Raw genomic sequence first — 23,470 nt, forward strand, 5'->3', positions numbered from 1 at the left:
CCCGATTACTGCCCACTGACTTCAATCCATGTAGTTTTGTCATCAATGTTCACACTCACATGTTTGACACAAACTCAATATTCTTGGTAGTTTTCACTTCACGCCAAAGATTTGTAACACTTGGCAAAGTGCTCTTCTCCTTAGATGTAGGATAGGTGTGCATGTTCATATACATGCCACCTATGTAAAGTCACATTTTGCTAACTATTTTTTGGCATTGGTTTCACGCATACGTTAACCTTGTGTAACCTCTTAGCTATTCGTGACACATGTTTGTCATCATTTGACTATAAGCGTGACTTTGGCACACATTTCTATTTCACCATGAGTTGGTTCATGCTTACAAAACACTTTGTTTTGAGAGAGAGTATTGCAATATGACAAATTTAGCATAAGCCCCATAGTGGGAGCTTTGATATAATGTCTCTTGGGTAAACAATCTTGACGGTACATGGGAAAGCCTCTAGCATAGATCAATAGATCGTCTCCATCGTGGAGCTATATATACAGTAATCAAATCATTTTGATGGCATACCACTCATGACTTTGAATTAGTTCCATGAGTGGAAAGAGAACCTACTTCGACCTTTTGTTTCCAAAGAGTATGTACCAGTATATGGTTCTAATTCTCACCTCATTGGTCTTGAGGTATATAATTGGAATTCTCGCCTCATTAGTCTTGAGATATTTGACACAAATGCATGATATGCTTGTATGGAGCAACCTCCAATTTTTACCATACACGTTTATAGAGGTAAGCGCTCATCATGGGGCACTCCCATGTACATTAGCATGGGGCACTCCCATTTACATCAGCATAGAGGGATTCTAGTAATGTGCAATCATCCATGTATGCATAGATTCGACTCCATCTACTACCACATCAAATGATAAAGATACACAAAAAGAATTCTATAACTGCAACCATGCAAACTTTCAATAGGTAAGTCCTCAGTATGAGGCTCTCACATCTCAGCAACATGTGAAAAAACATGCCACAATGCATCCAACTCCCAAGTAATTCCTTCCTAGCATCCATCATGGATGCTTTCACCTTTGATATGGAATAAATTATGACCATGGTAATAGTTTCCATAACTAGTTTAGATAAACAAATTAGTCATTAGGAAAATTTAGCATTGGCTTACTCATTTTGCAATAGCGATCACCTCATGAGGACATCTACGCATCATTGCAAACGACAATATCAGGTTTGGCTATGAGCAACCTAAGGGACCTCAGTGTTCCAACATGCAATTATAGATGCCCATATAGTCCATACTCGATGCAGACTATTGCTATGAGAATAGTGTGTGTGTGTGTGTGTGTGTGTACCCACCTTTGCCCCAGTAGGATACAACACACTAGTAGGTCATCACCTAGTGTGATGACCTACTGTCTACCCGAAGAGGTTAAGAAGTATTTGAGAAGTGCAAAATTTAAGGGATGGGAAATATGTGCTTGAGTAAGGTAGGTCAGAACTTAGTAGTGTGGAAGCAAATAGAATAAGTTGAGGTCTTGGTAGTAGTAATAACAAGCAAGGAGAGGAAAGTGGGCAATTCTAATAATTGCTCGGGCTTGAAGAGTTCTTAAAAAGGTGAAATTTTAAAAGGTAAGTGGAAAAATAATGTTGCTCATAAGAGCAATGAAAGGAGTCAAAAAGGCGACGGCCATGATGACTAAATGTAACGTTTGGGAGGTAGGAGTGAGAGTTGGAGTGGGTTGTTTGAGAGATATGGATTGGATTATGACGTCCCATGAATATTTCTGCAAGGACAAGAAAAGGATTAGAAGAACGTTTTTAGAAAAGAGGAAAACCAAGTTAGATTAGGGAGTCAAAAAGCTAGATAACGGCCTTGATGACTTAAAGGTCCTATGTGCAGTTGACCAAAGTTGCAGGGGAAAGCGTGTGTGTGTAGTAGACATTAACAACACCCCTTTCCATAGTGAAGAGTAGACAAATTTGGAGTAGGAAAGAGAAATGTTTAATAGATACACTTTGCAATAAATATCTGGGAAAAATGAAGTAGCATCAATTAAAGGATGAACAATCTTTTCTAAAAGAGGGAATGTGAGCAGTAGAGCTTTGATAAGTTGATGGCAGCATCACTTTTATTGAAGAGGGGAGCCTGCCTACCTGCCACCATCCAATAAGCAAAATAGTGAGAACCAGTTTAAACTTTAGTTGGGAAGACAGGTGTCATCGAGACCCCTCCCTTCTTATCGGGGTCTAAATAAAAATCGATGCTTGGCCATACACTTATCAAGGTTAAGGAGCGAAAGTAATGGACAATTTTAGAAAAAAAAAGGGGGGGAATTTAAAACAAATTAAGGGAAATAATGGGGGAAAAAGGTTAGCACGATTAGTCCAAAGGTTAAGGAGCAAAAGTAATGAACCTTTGTAGAGAGAAAAAAGGGTTTAGAATTCTAATACAAAAAGATAGAAATAATGGGGGGGAGGGGGGGGAAGGGGGTTTAATTGTTAAAAGGAATTTTATGAATAGGGGCAGGGGCGGTTTGAAGAGATTTTAGAAAAAGGAGGTAATAATCTAAATAAATGTAAGCTAAGAGGAAGAGAATTTTATTTTGGGATGATTAACTAGGAAAAAATGGAGGGGGGGGAAGAGGGGGACAGAGAGGGGGGGGGAATAATGCAAGGAGTCTTATAAAGGACGATAGATTACAACATCAAAGAGATTAATGAGAATTGAGGTACCATAGATTAACAAGAAGTAAAGAGTTTAATAAAAAATGACGTGGAAGATGAAAACAAAACCTGTGAGTACATAATTAGTGAAGTTGAAAGGAGTCAATGAAGGAGTCGTGAGCAGCAATGTTGTGGGAAGCAAATTTGTGAGTAGTAAAGTTGTAAAGAGCATATTGGACATGGCACTAGTAATGACACAGAGATTCAAAAAGGGGGCTGCCCAGTGGCGGGAGGTTCACGGCACATGAGGCTAAAGGTAGAGCCATAATGCCCAATTCCGTTCATTTGCTTGCCGCTCGCCACATCAGACTTTTGTAGGATATGGAGGTGACATTAGGAGTTTGCGAGGTAGAGGATGCAGAGTGAGAATAGTGCGTAGATAGGTAGGTTGCTAGGTTGCAGACCCGAGGAGGTGAATAGGTAGTGGGGGGTGAGTAGGAGCGAGGGCTGATACAGTTTTGGAGGCATGAGATGGGGGCGTATTTAAACAATAGTAGTCAGTTGAATCGGTTGGTAGTCGGGGGTTGGGAGTCGGTTGGTAGTTGGGGGAGTTTGGGAACAATTAGTTAGGTAATTAGGAGAAACGGTAGTTAGTTTAGTTAGTGTAAAGTAGTTAGGATGTAGTTAGGCGGGGGAAGTACGGAGTTGGGCGTAGGTAGGAAGTTTGGTTAGTTTGTTAGTGTAGTAGGTAAATAAGTGAAGGAGTTTTAAGGAGAAGAAAAAGGGGGGGCGGGGGGGGGGAGAAAATAGGGAGAGGTAGGGATAGAGAGAGAAGATTAGAGAGAGGAAGGAGAGAGAGGGAAATTTTTGCGAAAATAGGGGTGAAAAAAGGGGGGTTTATATGAGAAATTAGGGAAGGAGTAGGGAAAAGGGAGGAGGGGGGGGGGTTTAGGGGGAAAAAAAAGGGGGGATTAGGGAGAACAAGGACAATTTAGGGAGAGGAGAAAATAAGTAGAGAGAAAAAAGGGGGATTTTTGAAAATTTAGGGAAAATGAAAAAGACCAAGAAAGAAATTTAGACATAATTAAAAGTAATAGGGAAAAAATGAAATTAGGAGGTTCAGGAAAACAAGGAAGATTAGAGAAAATTAGGAAGAAGAAAAAAGGAATAAAGTTTGGAGAAAAATTAGGAAAAATTAAGGAAGAAATTAAGCAAGAAATAGGGAGAAATTAGGAAGAAAATAGGGGAAAATAGGGAGAGAGGGGAGTTAGATGGAGGGGGGGGTAGGGTAAAAATAGGAAAGAATTGAGGAAAATTAGGAAAAAACCAAGGTAATTTTGGAAAATAAAGTTAGGAAAAATTTTAGGATAAAATTAGGAGAAAATAAGAAAAACTTAGGATAGTAGAGGGGTAAGTTGGGAAGGGAGAAGGTTTGGGGGAACTTAGAAAGAGTGGAGGACAGGTAGAGAGAGAGAGTGGTAAAAAAGATTTTGGAGAGAAGGACAGAGAGAAAGAGAGAGGGGGGAAACGGAAAGAGAGAGGGGGGAACGGAAAGGGAAGGGGAAGAGATAGTTTAAAAGGGGTTGTCAAAGGATTTATAAAGGAAAGAAAGGTAAATTGCAAGGATAAAAGATAAAATGAGAATAGTATGTATGTGTGTGTGTTTGTGTGCATCAATGCATTTTTAAGTTTTCAAGGAAAACTTATTTCTATGTCTTTGCAATGAGAAATCTATGAAACATGCTTTTACAATGAATCCTATTAAATTTGGTCTTGATATTTGTATAAGTATATAATGAATGCTTTGGTGATTGAATTATCAATTTCACTTTTACATAGTGTTTATGAGCACCATATGAACAAAGTTACACCACTAAGTCACGACATGATGACAAGTCACATAAGTAAGCTATGGAAATGAAAATGCTCACAACAAAAACGAGTCTTGATATGAAAAGCTATTATAATGCCTTTATTAACACCACTATGGTTCACGAGATGATTCTTACTCAAATGAGTTTGGAAGTTGATAAATTTGTAAGTGATAATGTAGCTTATACATTAATTATATAATATTTATTAATTGATAACATAGTTCATATTTCATAGCTTCATGAATGAGAAATATATTCTATTTTACCTATTTCTATTATTTTTTCATGCAGACATGCTATAATTTCTCCCAATGCTTGCCATTCTAGAAAACATAGGAATTGGGATTTTCCCAAAATTACTAATGTAATGTTGTTGTGCAACCATTGAATACAAAAGTGAGGGAAATCCATGAAAATAGAGCAAGTGAGAGAGAGAGAGAGAGAGAGAGAGAGAGAGAGAGAGAGTTTATTAAAGTTTTTGGAAGACTGATGGGTTTGAGACTGTGAAAATCCTAGTGCAAACGAGCTATGGTGGTGGAGCTACTAAACGAGCATCCACACCAATGCAAAATGTAGAAAATGCAAAATGGTAGTACTAACCCTAAGTACTAAGTACAACATAGTCATGTCGGTGGGGTGGACTATATATCATCATCAGCATCATCATCATCATCATCATTAGGACATTAGGGTGGATGAGGCAATGGAGGCATGAAATCGATGATAAAGTGTTGTCGGCCACTCATGGGTGCAGCCCTGGCGCGTCTCTTGGTCATAGCTCTATGCCTAACAAGGGCTATAGTAACCCTTGTTGGTTGGGCTCCAACTCTAAATAGGGAGGGAATATTTACAAGTGTAATTTGAGTGTCAACCCTCTATCTGAGCAGTCGGGTCACTGGCTCTGGGTTTCGGTCATGTCGAGGGCCTCGTCTCGTTGGGGTCCATGTGATTTGGTTGAAAAAACTCCATGATAGAGCTTTGATAGGGATCAACCAAGGAAGAAGTATGCTCCTGTCACCATGCTCCAAGTATCCTCTTGTGGTGTTTGAGTACCTCATGAAGCCTACCAAACACCTTTGGTCTGGGTAGGAGAGGAATCAGGCCAAAACCCATAGGTGACCCATCAAATGTGAATTGCTCCTGGCGCATGATAGCTCGAGATGTATTAAGGTCATAACCTTGGTTTGCCACAGCCCTTCCAGTTTCATCTAGGACATGGACAAGCTGACCCACTAGATGGGAGACCTTGCTGATGGAGGTACATAGTATCCGTGAGCGTGAGATGGATCTAACACGCTTCGCACAGGAGCAGGTCTGCTTCACCCAGGAGTAGAGTCGCATCATATAGGAGTAGGCTCATGCCATTTGGGACCTAGTTGATCTCATTTAGGGACTCAGACAAGATATCTTGCAGCTCCGATAGGAGGTCACTGCCATACGTATAGTTCTAGGGAGCACTCCAATTGTTGAGGCATAAATTGTGAGCATACAATCTGTAATTGAGGAGACTTCCAGATGGGTCGACATGGCCAAACGGGAACTTGCAAGGGCAACCATTTCAGCTACCCTCATGGAGTAGCAACAGAGAGGTAGTAAGCTCTCAACATCAGAGTTCGTGGGATCCCATGCATTGAGGCTACACCAATGAGATAGATACAATGAACCTTGTGGCCACTACTATGGGTGTAGCTAAGCACAGGATCAAGATGGCATGGTGGGTGGGGAGAGACCCCAACTGAGAGCAACCTCTGATCATACGGTTCCATGACACTGAGGCATGATTTTTTGCAGGTTAGTAGTCCTGCGAGATCAGCCAATGATCTCCATGGATGAGGACCTCACCCCCCTACAGGTTGAGGAGAGGCACTCCCTATTGCAAACTAGGGACACAGGGGGAGTATGAGGGTCAAGAGGAGTTGTAGTTCTTTACAGATCCACCCTTTTGGGGACCATTTCAATAGAGCAGAGAGATGCACATTCCAAGTTTCTTTGGATACGGATCGACAAATGGACAACCGGGATCTATTTGTTGCAGTATGCTACTTCCCTCCCGAGACCTCCCACTTTGCTAGAGATATTCGAGATGAGGCTGAGACATCTCCATTTGCAACTCTGTATCAATCCATTGTTGACTTCTTGAGCCGCAGAGTATTCCTACTAGTTGGGGACTTCAATGCGAGGATAGGTGCCTGCCAGGTACCACTCCTCGACTTTAGCGATGATTCCATTCTATTGCCATACATTGACCTTGAGGGAGCAGGTATGCTACAGATTTTCATTGACAGACAGGGACCAATCACGTCTTATGGGCAGGCCCTATTGGATCTCGACAGGATGCATGATCTCATTATTTATAATGGTCTTGATAGATGGCCCACGCCTCAGGTGGTCTCACATGCTTTCCACATGGGGGTTGTTAGACGCAGAGCTATGACTAGAAGATGTCATAGGGCTGCACCCATGAGTAGCCGAGAGCACCCTATCACCGATTTCATGCCTCCATTGCCCCATCCACCCTGATGTCCTGATGTTGTTGTTGTTGAGCTCTTCCTATCTCTCCACTGCTCTTCTGCTCTCTCCCACTCTTCTGCTCCACTCTCCTCTCCACCATTCTTCGCCTCTTCCTCCCTCTCCACTGCTCTTCCTCTTTGTCCCACTCTTCCTCCCTCTCAATTGCTTAGATGTATCGCTCCACCCCTCTGTATAATCGCTTGGGGGCTTGCACGAATGTTGTGGAACTTGTATGCTTGTTGTAATGTTGTGGAACTCATATGCTTAATTCTTTGTGCCTTAAGTTAATCGCTTGTCACTTAATTTTTATACCTTACCTTAGCCTAATTCTTTCCATCTCCATGCGACTAATTGCTAATACTTGTTTTTATCAACTTGGGGGCCCTATTTGTTACATTAGCAATGTTTGAGAAAACTCAAAGAAACCATAGTTTGAATGAGCTAGTACAATTTGATTTTCCATACTCCGTGAGTTCAATATGATTATATCACTCCTCCTCCTCCTTTCGCAGGGCTCCTTCACACTCTTGCACCAGAGGTACTTCGCTAGAATTCATTTTCAGTTCTCGTAAACTTTGATAAAATATGAAGAGGGGAGAGGAGAAGAGTGGAGATGAGGAGAGAGGGCACAACTAGAGAGCACACCACAAATGACTAACTCTATACTAGATTTACTAAAAAATGTAGAAAATATACAAACCCATTTAGGGTTAGGGTTAAGGCATCTAACCCTTTCCTTTATAGCCCTCTATTTGGTTAGTGCTATGCACATATGATCACGTGATGGTGCTATGCACATATGATCACGTGATGGTGCTATGCACACATGATCACATGATGTTGAGCGTGAAATCTCAACACCTTCCCTCAAGATCAACATCATGAAGTAGGCCTTCCCTCAAGATGATGATTCTGGGGAATCGAAGAAGGACTGAGCATTACATTCCATCACACCCCTTTAATGGGAATGTCCTTCCTCTGCATCAAACCAAGAGCTAGTCGGAGTTTCTCGAAAAGCTCTTTACCGAGTGGTTTGGTAAAGATGTCTGCAACATTCTCTTTGCTATCACAATGCTACAGTGTGATGTCACCAAGTAACACTCTTTCTCTGATGAAGTGCTCTCTAACATCAATGTGCTTTGTCCTAGAGTGATGTACTTGATTCTTGGCCAATTATCACAGTATATTGTTGTTGGCTTTGACTCATCAAAGTAATCTATTTTTGACAATAGTCTTCTGAGCCATATAGCCTCACATACACCTGTAGTGAGTGCCCTATATTCTGCTTCAGTCAAAGACAAAGAAACAGTTGGCTGTTTGTTTGATAACCATGATATAGCACCTTGACCAAGGAAAAATTCATATCCCTGTGTTGATCTCCTGGTCTCATGATCTCTGGCATAGATGGATTGACAGATTTTATGTGGATGATTGGGCTCTTGACAGAGGTGGTACTATTTGCATTGCAGCTGGGGTGTCCACTTTAGATTATTTTCCAGTGGTTTTGATGGTCTCAGATCCCCATGTGAGGCGCCACTCTGCCAGTGTTAGGATTCCATATTCTTTCTATGCAGAGGAGGGCCTTATAGAGACAGTGTTGAGGACCTGGGTATCTCATTTGTAGGATGGGTAGCTTTCTTCTTTAGACTTAGCTGTAGCCCTCTCTGATATCAGTGACCTCTCTTTCAGTTGCTCGTATCAGAAGGGGTGAGATCCTCAGGCATGAGATAGGTATCTGCTAGCACTTGGGTGCCCTCCAGAGGGAGGAGCAGAAGAGGCCTATAGATGCTTGGATTCAGGAGTGCCTTGCTGCAGCAAGGGCTCAACAGCAATCGCATTTAGATTAGAGAGCAGAGTATGCCTTTCATGCTAGAGAGTCATTTTGGACACAGAAGGGAGGTAGGGTCAACAAGTAGTTCTTCTCTATTCTTGGCCCTAGACATAGTAGGGAGAGCGTCTCACAGCTTGTTGACTTAGGCGGAGTTCTTCAGACACATCCAAATGCCGTCTTGCAAGTTGCCACCGATTTCTATGCCTCCCTTCTTACAGTAGATCCAGAAACTTAGGTCACAGATGATGCTAGAGTGGTTATTTGGGGACACTTACCTGGGTTGGTGACAAGGGATATGACTGTTTCACTTGATGCACCCTTCACCAATGTAGAGTTCAGGACTGTTCTCTCTGCCCTTCACAAGGGCGTATCCTAGTTCAGATGGACTTACCCCCTTATATTTATTACTTGTTGGGATTAGATTGGGAATCACATTACCTCAGCCCTGTAGGGTGTATGGGACTCGGGTGAGACGCTAGACTCACTTACGGAGGGCCTCATTCATTTGATTCCAAAAGGGGGCTGCAGGAATTTAGTGTCTCAGTGGAGACTGATTACCTTGCTGGGTACCTTGTACAAAATCCTAGCTAAAGCTATTAGCCTTTGTCTACAACCCTTTCTACCAAATCTTATCCATGATACGCAGATGGGTTTTGTGCATGGCAGGAGCATCTTTGATAACATCTTCTCATTTTGAGAGGTTTCGGATTGGGCCATGCATAATGGCCACAGGCTAGCCATTCTACTCTTGGACTTTGAGAAAGCTTATACATTAGAATGGGGCTTTCTAGAGGGCACACTTACTTGTTTTGGCTTCTCAGATGCATGGATCAGAGGGGTGTCAGCCCTCTATAGATCAGCCCACAGCCAGGTTCTTATTGGTGGAGTTAGGGGAGATAGGGTTGAGATTACCAGATCAGTCCATCAGGGATGCCCCCTATCCCCCTTTTTATTCCTTTTTGTGGCTAAGGCTACGAGCTATTACAGTAGAGCTCAAGATGGAATCGTAGGGCTCAGGCTTCCTCTGAGGCAAGAGGATGAGCTCTTAGACAGTGAGTTGGCAGATGACACAACTGCATTTTTGGGTGCCACTCCACAGACATTGAATTCATTTAGGACAGCATTGGATTTGTTTTGCTTTGCGGCAGGTGCACACATTAATTGGAACAAATCCAATGGCTTTTGGATCAGTGATGAGGACACTCTAGTATGTGGGATTGACATAGGGTTCGCTTGGATTCAAAGGGGAGTCTTCGTCAAATATCTAGGATGCCAGGTTGGGTTGGGCATCTCTCTGGCACAACAGTTCGCTCCCGTATTGGAGAGTATCACGAGGAAACTCATCTTTTGGAGTTCAGCAAGACTTGACCTTGCATCTAGAGTTGTGGTTCTGAACCAGGTATTGTTGACCATTGCTTGGTTTGTTGGTGCAGATCTAGAGGTTGTATTGCTCAGCTCATGAGATCTATCAAGACCTTCCTATGGAGTGGTTTAGATGGCACCTCAGATGTTGTAGCTAGGGTGGCTTGGGAGACCCTCATTCTCTCCACAGGAGAATATTATTGACTCAATCTTGCAATGTATGGCCTTGCTCTACAAGTTTGTAGTACGTGGATTGATGCCTGGACAGGAGTCTTGGAAGGATTTTTTCTCACGCAACATTCAGTCTTTCACCCCTTCTCATGGGGGAGATTGGTTGGACAGCAACAAATGGATATTTACTTCAGCCCATCTCAAATCCCCCTCTTCCCCTCATAGCTGTTACTCTGAAAGCTTGGTGCTGCTTTAAAAACACACTTCACAGAGTTCCACCCACTTCTCTTGAAGAGATTCAAAGGCAGCCAATCATGTGGAATGACTTGATTTTGGATCATCATGGCAGGCCACTTGGAGTGTGACATTATACGCAATGGTCTAGATGGGAGAGGGGACCTGCCTCTACCGTAGGCGCTTGGCAGTTCTTTATGAGACTTCTAGAAGATCATAGACTTTTAGCAGTTGGCCGAATCAGAGGGAGTGCACTTAGGATACGACAGATATAGGCAACCATTCTGCTAGAGTGGATTGACACAAATGACATGCCGCTTACAGAGTCCACTTTGTGGGGAGCGTTCTCAGGGACGGGCATTCTGTTACAGATCATTGCATTGCAGGATGCACATGAGGATACCCTTGTCTTTGATGTTCAGTTGGGAGACAGACTTATCAAATCTTTTGATGATATTCTTTTGGAGGTTGCATTTTAGCTCTCCCTTCTATTGTGCAATAAAGACCTTGTTGCTTGCAACTTGTGTCTATTGTTGCATGGTCCTCTGCAAGCAATAGATTCTTACGTGGATGTTTTTAATTTGTTTGGCTATGGGCTTCCTTTTCTTTTTGATTTTCTAGCAAATTTTTTGGATGTTTTATAGGTTTGTTGTAGGTATTGATTCTTTCCTTACCTATTGATGCTAGCATCAACCTTCTGGGTATGGACTGTAGTGTTTACTCCAAAAAGAATCAAAATTTGTCCTCTTGCTCTATCTTTTGCTGATTTTTGCATTCCTAATGATATTCTTTTGCTACAAATCCATCTGGGAACTCTTTTACTGCATGTAGATTGCTTTGCATGCACATGGATTGGGCAAAGTTTTGATTTTGGAATAGATAGTGTATTTTTCCTACCAAGTCTTATTTTTGTAATAGAAAGTGTATTTTGCCTACAAACTTTCATTGTTTGGTATAGACTGTGGATTTTGGAGTGCAAAATTCATCTTCTTGCTCATATTTTGGTTGATTTTTGGATGCAACTTATTGATATTATTTTGCTGCAAATCCTTTTGAAAACTCTATGATTGCATGCAGATTGCTTTGGATACACACCAATTGGGTAGAGTTTCATTTTTGAAATAGACACTGCATTTTAGCTTGTATTTATGCATTCCATGATTTTCTTCTTCGTAGATTTCATCTTATGCTTTTTTTGAGTCCTCATTAAGTGCATTTTTGCTGATGTAGATCTTTTGAATGAGAGTTTCTTTCTCCATCTAGTGATTAGAAGAGTTAGACTTTGTCCTTCTCATTGATGCTAGCATCTCCTAGTTTGTTTTCTGAACGTTTGCATATTATCTTTATTGCAACTTGATGGTAACATACTCTATTCAATCCATTCCTTAACGATCGATGCTAGCATTTTTTTCTTTGTTTCTTTCTCTAAATAGCAAGAAGTGGTAAAAGATTTTAAGAGGAGCAAGGTTGATTTGGATAATATTTATGCATTTTGGATTTTCCAACAAGCCAAAGCCATTTAAAGGGAATCTTCCAGATACCAGAAATGACAAGTGTGTAATGTTGCCCCTCTGTTGCCCTTTCAAATGTAACACTGTTTTATGTCTTTGATTTATTAGGACCAAGCCCGTTGCAAGCTTTAGGTATGGGCATAATGAACAAATTGAATAAAGTCTTCATTATATGCTTCTCCAACGTATGCTTTATAAGGGACTCCTAAAATGAGCATCCATAACATAAGGAACCCTAGCAATGTAGGCCCAAAATAAGATATGGCAATCATAAGCAACAAATTTGAAATTCTATCCGAAAATTGACTAAAAAGTCTGGGGTTAAAAAAAACAAGGTGGCGATACCACTCTGGCCCTGCTTGGAACCTTTGCCTTCATCACTCACCATCTACTACTGTTGCTCCTGCTGCTCTTCTACTGCTTGCTGTGCAAGGCTAAGGGGGTAGGTACTTAGTACTTCCAATAAAAGAACTTGCTAAAACAAATTTAGTAAGATTTGGGTTAGTTCCTATTTGGGTCAAACAAATTTAGTTAGATCTGGGTTAGTTCCTATTTGGGTCGAACATTCCTAACTACATCATTAACCTAAGACCTAACCCTAGTCCCCACTAACTCGATCAACTTGATCGACTACCCACAAACCCCCAATTTCCCAACCCACCTCCCAAAAATCCACTCATCCCTAAGACCCTTTTAAGGGCCAAAAAGAGTCTACAAGTTCTTTCCAAATCCAAACCGCTAATTTCAAATTTTAACTTAAGGTGAAGCTCCCGGGTGTTTTCCTATTGACTTAGAATCGAATTTGAAATGTTAGCTAAAAGGTGAAGCTGTCAATATTCGCTTCCTAGTTATTGATGAATTTTGGTTTTTTTGGGGAGTCCTTACTGTATGTCTGCTTCTCACATTTGTAATTTTGTAGTGAAGTGAAAACCACGCGCGCTTGCGCATTTGCTGCGGAGCTCTAAGTTCCTAATGACGCGCCTAAATGCGTTAACTGGCGAGCCTGGAGGGAAGTACCCATGATGTATTTCTCGACAGTGAGCCCGCTTCATGATCTACTGGTCTTCAGGACTATCTGCTGCGTTACGGACGTTTCTGCGATCATATTGATTTTGAGCTCTGCAACTTGCGTGCTTCAAGCCCACTCTTGAATCCTGCTTCTGCTTCCAGATCCCGCGAACCGCTTTTCAAATGTTGCTCGTCGCTAGCGGTAAAAGCCTGCACGATCCGCCTTGTCTTGTAGTCTGCCACCACCGTCACGACTCACAGGAGCGGTTTTCAAATTGCCACCATCCTTGCGCCTCGTGGGATTGTCGCCGCCTCGTCTATCTGCGTATAAATTCGCGGGTCTCGACTCTTTTGAGGCCCCTCAACAGCAGCTGATCTCGTCTCCAGTCCTAGAAGACCGAGACTTCAGTTTTCGAAGTTGAGAGGAAGAGAGATTGCCTGACTTGGTAAAAATCAATTGCCAGCGTCGGCGGTAATCGGTTGCACGTTGCAATTCGAGAGAAGAGCACTGCACAGTGCAAAGCGGGTTTTTGGCCGAGGGTCCGATTCGAGAAGTCTGGTGAGTTTTGTGTGCATCAGTTTGGTGAGCTTTCATCGGCTCTTTACTGTGGTCAAGGCAGGATACGGCTAACACATTTCTTAAAGACATAGTGCTTGCTGAAAAATAGTAGTTTACAGCGGTTTCGAGAGGACTCCTCGATATCCTTGTATTTCTAGGGAGGTGGTCCTTGCCTTCCTGCCTCAGACCTCTGCCTTGATCATTTTCAAAACTTCCTTGATACTTAGGACTCAGTTACGACTGGTGCTGAATGCTAGTATTTGAGTCGCCCTTAACGTAGGAAAGTCGGAGAGCTATATCTTGGAAAATGAAGGTTATCCTGATATCACCCGTTTGTCCCTGGGTACAGGTCGAGCTAAGGCAGCACAGATGGGCTGCTCATCCTCGAAGACTCTAAATATCCAAGAGCAATGCTCGCAAGCCAAAGGTTTAGCTGCAGATTTGTCTATTCCCCTGCAACACCATCCACGCTTGGATGAGGACATGTACATTGTGTCGTTGAAGTCGAGCACCTACGGCATTATGAAAGACGAACCTACGAAGCAAACTAGAGAGCTGCGATCCTCCTCGATGAGCAGGATCGAAACAAAACATGAAGAACCTGTCATTCCGATGTATGAAGAGTTCAAGAATTTCGATACGTGCGGTGGGATAGTTTCAGACGTGAATGCTATTCTCTCCAAGTTGAAGTTGGAGCAACACCTATTCTCAGCCAAGGAGAGCCTGGAGTTTCCTGAGATCATCAACACTTGGGAGCTGATGGCTGGGTTGGAGGGCGAAGAGTCCAGTTCAACGGGCACAAAGCCTAGTGGGAGATCAAGGAGAAGATCCAGGTCTGTGGACGGGTCACAGGTCTCGAAAGGAGGCAATCGCCATGCGAGCATTTGCGGAGAGCGACGAAAAGCGCCGAGCAGAGAGCTCGATGCTGGTGATTCGTTTAATGCTGCTGCCGTGATGCAGGTGGGGCGCGGGCAATGCTACAGCACGAGTGCTGAAACGGGCTCCTCTGATGCCACAAGCAGTCTGTCAGCCGAGAACTCGTCGGCAACATTTCCGTCAGAATCGTGGGGGGAGTCGGAGGTCTCTTCCAATGCTGGCACAACGTGGGCGGCGCCCAAAGAGGCGAAAATGAAGGTCTATGAGGGCGGCCTGAAGACAGGCGAGTACGGGGAGGTAGGAGGCAAAGTCGACGGAATGCGCAACTGCGGTGCGCGCAGCGAGGTGGTGAAGAAGGGAGTCTACGTCGACGGAGGGCGAGAGAGGAGGCGGGAGGGGGAGGCTGTGGGGAAGAGATGGGGTGGCAGGAAGGGGGAAGAGGAGGGAGAGAGGGGGTGGTCGGAGGAGGGGGGGCTGGAGGAGGAGTTGGAGGGGGAGTTGGAGAGGGCGTTGGAGGAGATGGGAGGAGGAAGAAAACATGGGGAGGAAGAGGAGCAAGGTGGCGGAGGCGATGGCGGAGGAGGAGGAGGAGGGGAGGTGGTGCTATACACGACGAGTCTGCGGGGGGTGAGGAGCACGTTCGAGGATTGCAAAACGGTGAAGGCTATTCTGGAGGGCTACGGCGTGGTGGTGGACGAGCGGGATGTGGCCATGGACGCGGGACTCCTGCGGGAAGCGCAGGCCTTTCAAACGTCGCCGCAGCGGCGGCGTCGCCTCTCCGCAGTACCCCGTTTGCTGGTCTGCGGCCACGACCTCGGCGGCGCCGCCGACGTCCTCCTCCTCAACGACCAGGGCCGCCTCGCTCCCCTCCTCCGCGGCCTCCCGCGCAGTCCACCTTCTTCTCACTGCCCTGCCTGCGGCGGCGCCCGCTTCCTCCCCTGCCCCTCCTGCAGCGGCAGCCGCAAGCTCTTCCTACCCTCCCCCGCCGCCGCCGCCCGCTGCTGCCCCCATTGCAACGAGAATGGCCTCTCCAGATGCCCCCTCTGCTGCCGCTCCTCCTCCTCTTCCTCTTCTTCTTCTAACACCTCTTCATAAACCCCGCCACACTCCCATCCGCTGCGTACCTGGACGTAATGAGGTGGTTTCGTTGACGTAACTTACTTCTGAGTCGGTTTGTATGATGTATCTCTGAAATTACGGCGGACCGCAACAAGAATGGTCCCCCCGCTGTGCTTCATAAACCAATTCTCACCCCATACGTACCTGGACATAATTGAGGCGGTTTCGTTAGAGTAATTACGGCTCTTACTTCTACAGTTGGTTTCTATGATGTATCTATGGGATCACTTCTAAGTCATGTCATATCTATGCTTTCCCGAATTCATTAAACGTCTCTAGTTTTGCTATAAACGTTGAATGTCAACCCAAAAAAAAACGTTGAATGTGCTCTTGTTTGGTCTTATTAGTCACTTCTTAGTCACTTCCTCGCATTCAATTAATTAATTAAGCGAACTCGCGCCCCACCCTCTCGTTTCGCAATTAAACTATCTATACTACGTTAATTTACGTCGCCTGTCTTTGCTCTGTTGCTCTGCTCCATCGTCTCCTGTCTCTCCTTGCTCTGTCGCTCTGCTCCCTCGGCTCTTGTCTCGCCGCTCCCTCCACCCTCCCCTCTCCACTCCACCCTCGACCCTCCGCTCTACGCTCTTCTACTCCCCTCTCCACCCTTTTACTCTGCTCGGCTCTTCTACACCCCTCTCCACCCTCCCCTCTACGCTCTCACTTGTCTCTTCGGCTCTTCCTCTCCACCCTCCCCCTCTCCCTGTTGCTTGGCTCCTCCCCTTACACCTCTCTCACTGCTCCCTTCCCTCTCTCCCCCTTCCTCCCCTTCTTCTTGGGAGGCTTTCACAGCCCCCCCTTCTCTTTGCTTGCAATCTATCACCCCCCTCCTTTTATGTATTTCAGAAGCTTTTGGAAGAAGCTTGCGCCACTGACCATTTGCAACGACGCTTTTGGAAGAAGCCTGTGCCACCCCCTTGCACCTTATTAATCGAAACATTGGATCCACCTTCCTAATAATCTGAGCATTGTTTAGCTTGCATGCTTCTTATGATATCGGACGGATTTCTTTTGTTGCTTAAGCAATATCTAGAACCCCTTTGCTTGAAAATATTCAAGCCTTAACAAATGCCAATTCTTTAGACTTATGTGTTTAAAAAAAAAACTCTATCTAAAAACACCTTACGTAAGTATATATCATCTTGCACAATCCATTTTGAATGAAATAAATCACCACATTTTGTAAGTTGCAATTCTCCTTCAATCAGCAAATATTACAATTAAAGTTCTTGCATTTTGACATCATCCACTTGAAAGTTGTCCACGTGATCAAATAGTGGAAGAAGGAATGCCCAACTATGTCAATGGAACTCTATCTACCCTTGGCCACCCAAGGTAACTTCAGTACAATCCAACCCCATTGCCTACTTCCTCATGACTAGGCCAAGACCTTCACATCCCAATCGATGCAACTAGATAGAGACTACAATTTGGTGCACCAAGCGCTAACAATGACGCCTAGACTTGCAACACCAAGCCTCGAAGGACTTCAAAAATGCTATAGAAACTACTACACAAGCCTTCCAAGTTTTGCCTCCTCTTTACCTATCAACCCTCATATTCCTTCAAGATTCAAACCATAAGGATTTTTTCCAAGCTAATTTTGGGTTCCAATTGTTGATCCTTGGCACCCACATGCTAAGAAACTTGCATAATGTGGTGGACAAAGCGGTGCATGAACTAGAGCATTTAAGGAGTAGTGCATGCAAAGTTTCTATGTAGGAAGTGGCACGCGATAGTATAAAAGGACAATTGATCATGGCCAAGGTGGTAGACCATCCATGGGAACAATAGTCCAAATTTGCTAGAATGCCAAGTGCATGTTCTACATCTTTGACTCTTAAATTTGCTTCAAAATCTTGGCTTTGAAATAAGAACGTAAGAACAAAGGCATAATTGATCATCATGACAGACTGAGAAAGAATGATTCACCTTAAAAGTAATGTAATGAGCTACGAAAATAAAAAAACCTAGCATACCACAAGAACAAGAATTGATTGAGGATATGATTGTGTAGGCCTAACAATGCAAGAATATTGTGCTTGTCCTTTACATGAACATTGTTTGGAAAGTCTCCACACTAAATACCTTGGTAAAAGTGGTATATGTAAACCAAGAACCAATCAATTGATAAATGTAAACATTTGATGCCTCAATCTCAAAATATAGGACTTGGAGAAACGTTCTAATACATTAATGAAGAGCCATTAAATACATTCATTGGTTTTAAATAGAATTTAAGTCTCAAGTTTAGAAGGTTTCTTCAATCTCCACTACTTTTGTGTAGCTAAATGTTTCGATGGTTCTAAAAGCGAGAATGATTGATTAAACAAAGGTTGGAGGTCTTTGCAACAAAACGAGTTGAGCTTGTTCTTGTGAAAGCATGATTGGTTAACAATATTCAAGAATCAAGATACCTTAAGGAAGCCAAAACTATTGATGAAGATATTGAGTGATACCTCAAAAAATTTACATGATTTCTTGTCTCAACATTGTTCATTAGTCATATTAGCCACTCTTCCTCCTAGTGTCAAAACCTCATGTGCCTTAAATGGAAAGTGGATCCTTTCTATATCTGCTAGTGAAAGTGTTGTCTTTGTTGTCTCTATCTCTTTCAATGCCATCACTCACTCCTCTAAGATATGCCAACAATGCTAAAAGATATGTTTGAACGCTTTGATAGCAATTGTCTTTATATTGTTTATTTGTATGAGCAAATTGCAAGTCGTCATTAATACAACATTTGCACCCTACTTCGAAAAGCTTGAATTAGTTACCAACTCTTATCCAAACAACTCTCAATGCATGCTACTATCTCATCACACAAACTCAAGGGTGGGAGCTTTGCTTTCAACTTCTCTTTAGCAAGCAAAACGCAGAAGAGGGGGATATGAGACAAATCTACTTGTGGGATTAGTCATCTTCTGCCATAATGTTTGGCCTAATCTCTAACAACATGCCCATGCCACTTACTATCTTTGTGAGCAGCACAACGCTTATGTGAGGCTTGTACATAAAAACCAACCAAATGGACAAAACCTTCATTAATAAATTAATCTCTACTCTAACTACTTGCCTCCCTACCTCAAACACCGACAATTTCACAACCAATTTAGTCCCATCTTTAAGGGCGTCTACATAGACTTCACCAAACCCACCATATCCTAAAAACATTTCATACAAGAAAGGTCTTTAAAATAGTATCTTATGTGCGACTCTAGTGTAGAGTAGCTAAGTGGCTCATCCACTTCTTGTATACTTGCATATAGCTTCCATAAAAATCAAATCAATCTACGGCTTTTCGTAGTTTTTTTTTTTTGGGGGGGGGGGGGGGTAAAATGCAACAGAAAAATTGGAATACCGATACAAAGGGACAACTCGGAAACAACGCTTATGTGAGGCTTGTACATAAAAACCATCCAAATGTACAAAAACTTCATTGATAAATTAGTTTCTACTCTACCTACTTGCCTGCCTACCTCAAACTCCGACAATCTCACAACCAATTTAGTCCCATCTTTAAGGGTGTCTACATAGACTTCACTAAACCCACCACATCCTAAAAACATTTCGTACAAGAAGAAAGGTCTTTAAAACAGTAGAGTAGATGAGTGGCTCATCAACTTCTTGTATACTTGCGTATAGTTTCTAGTAAATGATAGTACACCAAAGCTTTCGCGACAAGGATCAATGCAATATTGATTCAACTTGGACTCAACACCCATCTGAAAAGAACCACTTTTCATAGTAATAATGTTCAAAACCCATCAACATCTGGTACTTGTTGTAGGCATACTGTTGTATCAAGCAAACGAAAGAAAGGGAGCACAAGAGTTGTTGAAAGAAGCAATGATGAAGGGGGGTTTTAGATGGTAAGTAGTCCTAGTCATAGGGGAAGCTTTGAGAGGAGAAGGGTTGGACGACCATGGGAAGCAAGTGGGAGATGGACATTCAAGGCCACAACCACCTTGGAATGAGTTATGCACCATGCGATGAAGAGATGTAATTGGGTTTGGCAATGAAGGTTGCTGATGCAAGCATCTCGAAGAAGGTTCCGAGTACCAAGGATTGTCGTGTGGATGTGCCAAGACATTTACCAGATTGGGTGAGAATATCAAGATATACAAATCCATGGCAAGAAACCAAGTAGCCATATGAGTACTCACAAGGAGAGGATCAAGAAAAATGTGCCATGTGAAATACATATATATAGATATAAATGAACTAGAGAAGCCCAAGATATGATATGGACAATTAAAGTGGACATAGATATGTTTTCTATTACTCACATGTGCCCACTATAATTGTCCACTAGCAAAATTTCATAGTTAACAAGATGCTCACTCCCCCTGCACACATGAAGAAACATAACCTCTATACCCTTCCTAACTTCCAATGGAGCTACAAGTCATGCTATCCTCTCTTCTCATTTCTCTTCTCCTTCTCACCTCTCCTTCACCTTCATTGGCTCTATTTATGTCAACAAAAGTTCATCCTAGGGGGGCCCCCTTGAAAATAATTAACCCAATGCTGCTGGAGAAGTCCAATTGCATCTCTCATATTGACAATGCATCAATTGCCTTCAATCTTGCCTTTAGTGCTGCAATCTTCAATCTTGCCTTTAGTGCTGCAATCTCATAACATCTAGCAGCACTTCTTCCCTCCCTCTCTCAATTGATGTGGACATGTAGAAGTGCAAGTGGAGGGCAATGAAGCACAAAGGGAGGCTTAGTGGGAGAAGGGCAAGGTTGTGGAAGCAAGGGGATAGCTAATCCTAATTAGGGAGTATGAGTGGCAATGAGGTCTATTTACTCTCAATTCAGGTAACCTATGTCAAAATCTTTAATGAGCCACAAACATCATTGAAAAACTAAGAGCATGAGAAATGACTACTTACATAAAGATAAGAATATATCCTCTCTTTACTAATTGAAATTTTCATAGAACAAGCAAAAGAACAAAGAAAGGACAGCCTTTGAAATTCTAGATATCTTTAATGTATTTCAAATGTCGTTGAGAAACATGATCTTACTAATTGAAACTTCTCATAGAACAAGCAAAAGTAACAAAGGAAGCTCAGCCTTTGAAAGAGACTTTAGGTGAAATTAAGGGTAAAAAGATTTAAAAAAAAATAGTAATATTTGCCAACACCACTTTTCAAACCATAACTGTAAAATCACTGGTGTAAACTCCAAATTCTTTAGATTCCTAAAAGTTTCCCATTATCATATCCTCAAACCATAAACCGATGTTTCTTAAAACGTCAACCTAAACCATCAACATTTCAAGCTGATCTTACTTTTTCAAGGCTTGCAAATGACAGAAGTCATAGAGATTGTGTGTGCAAACACAAGTGCATGCATTTGAACTTCGAGAAACTTCAGTTACAATTAGTAGAGAAGATGGGTCCGGAAGTTTGAAACCTATAGTTAAATGTTGCTGAGGGGAAAACAACGCTCAGAAAAAATCTGTCTCTGCATGAAGTTTTTTTGGCTCTACATAAGATCCGTTCAGAACACTCTTTTCCCATCTTTTTCAACAGCAAATTCACATTCAAATGAGGGAAGCCTACCTTGGGAGTACTGCACAATCAAGAAAGTAAATGTTTCTAAGGGGGAAATCAACATTTGAAAAAACTTGCCTATTTATAAAGTATTTTTGCTCTACAAAAAATGTGTTCAGAATATTCTTTTCCCATTCCCTGCAACAGCAAATTAACTTTCACATGAGGGATAACGACTTGGGAGTACTGCACATTCATTACTCCTGTACTGGCTAGAACCCTTTATTCTGGACAATCATATGCATATGTGAACAAATCAAAGTTGGAAATCGCGACCAGAGTAACATACTGGCTAGAACCCTTTATTCTGAACAATCATCATACGCATATGTGAACGAATCAAAGTTGGAAATTGCAACCAGAGTAACACAGGTAAGAAGTGCCCCCGGCAAACCATGAAAGGGCATTTAGCAAAAGATTGCTCCCTAGCGAAGCAATGGGAGCACCCACATTTGGAAAAGACTGTCTAGAGATCACAATACACGACACGAAATAAGCAGCAGAGGAAAAGACAACCACCGTTAGGAGGAAGTCAATGTATAGCACAATTGACCACCCCAATACAAAGTATCAACCCGCCTACAAATTTGGACAAACATCCAGGCGAAGAAGTATAGCTACAATGTAAATGAGAGGGGAGATACACTCTCCATGTGGGAGAACACTACTCTCCGTGTGGAAGAAGAACACCTGTAAGATGTTGTGCACATCCCTCCAATACTATGTATTCTAACACTACTCTAGTCTGTCAGAAGGAACAGTAGTGGCATATAATGAGAGATTCTGAGAGGCTAAGGGCAAGAAAAATTGCCGACACTGGCTGGCAGCTTACTGTGCTTTCTCTAAAAAAAGCAAGATATTGGTAGCACATCTTCAATTTATGCAGCATCCCCCTTTGATTACTGCATGGGTCTTCAGCCCATTAAATCCACACCATCCTGAACACCTAAATCTCTACTTGTAACATGGATGCCTGTTGAGGAGAATTTCACAGCCCCCCTGGGAATCGTGCAAAGACAGAAAGTAACATGCATTCGGAACGTGTAAGTAACATCTTGATACGTGTTCAGGAGCAGCCTGCTCTACATTTTCACAGCCCGCTCATTGCTCCCCAAGGATAAGCGTAATGGCCAAAAAAAGGAAGTCCATTTGAAAATCTTCAAATGAAACCTCATACTGCAATTTTCAGAAGGCCACCCCAAGATAATACTACAAACGCCAACTAAGCCAAGAAAACATAAGATGTGATGCTACACCCCAGGGGAAATTTAAGGATGTGAGATCATATAACAAAGAAAAAAGAGTGGAGGAAAAGAGAATACCAAGCTGTTCATGAGAAGCCATCACCACAATCCTTCAAATGAGGTTGCAGAAAGCTCCTGAGAAATATCAGTTAGTAGCAATTATCCATAAACCACAACGCTAACAACTTCACTGTTAGCATGTAGGAATTTTTTTGAGATAAAAGTATGAGATTGATCACCCTTAGCCTACTAAGGATAGGCTGCTAAAAACAAAAGCGGTCCTCTACTTTGCAGATAAATAAAGCATGCTTCGTGAATGCATGCCTCACTGAGAGTATGAACAAGTGGCATCATGTCATTTACCCGAGACAAAAGTCCCAACTAGTATCCAAACATGTGGAAGACCCTTCGAGAGCACTAGGAGTAACATCGGTGGCATATGGCATTGATTTGAAATGAAATGGCCACATTGCAAGACAAGACAGCTCTTCACATCTACAGAATTGGGGGGGGAGCCAAGAACCCACACCCCTGGCTTGACAAAGACAGGGAACGCCCAGGAATGAGGACAAACAGTTTTGCCTGTTCAACACCAGCTTACATTTTCTATCTCCAGCACAACATTTCTGGAGAGAACACACTTAGTACTTTGCAGAAGGCTAGAAACAAGTCCCGGACAACGACCATCACAAACCTCCAAAACACAAGAATATGATGAGCATAACTTAAATCAACAACCACATATATACCCACCAGTACAATCAGTTGTCAGATCTCCAACGCTTGTTTAGGAGTATCATGTTCACTGCTCGAATCCTTCTAAGAAGCCCTTCAACTTGCATGCTCAAAGGGGATGCCTGGCCGAAGAGCTGTCAATAACAGAAGTAGCGTACATTTGGAAGAGTCCCCCGATTGGACCCGATGACGCAAGTCGATTACCCCCCATGCACTTGCAAAAGT

At 42.8% G+C, this 23,470-nt stretch overlaps 1 protein-coding gene across 1 annotated transcript; it reads left to right on the forward strand.

Annotated features, from left to right (window-relative positions):
* The first annotated feature begins 13,520 nt into the window (after positions 1-13,520).
* On the forward strand, positions 13,521-15,898 carry LOC147891550 (uncharacterized). Its single transcript, XM_087387987.1, has 3 exons — positions 13,521-13,708; positions 14,058-14,989; positions 15,131-15,898. Exons 2-3 carry the CDS (start codon positions 14,078-14,080, stop codon positions 15,677-15,679), a joined length of 1,461 nt encoding a protein of 486 aa, XP_087244113.1. The 5' UTR covers positions 13,521-13,708; positions 14,058-14,077; the 3' UTR covers positions 15,680-15,898.
* Positions 15,899-23,470: the final 7,572 nt, after the last annotated feature.

This window comes from Dipteris shenzhenensis, chromosome 17 (assembly GCF_047967505.1).
Source record: "Dipteris shenzhenensis isolate YYH24624 ecotype China chromosome 17, Dip_SZ_1.0, whole genome shotgun sequence".
Lineage (NCBI taxonomy): Eukaryota > Viridiplantae > Streptophyta > Polypodiopsida > Gleicheniales > Dipteridaceae > Dipteris > Dipteris shenzhenensis.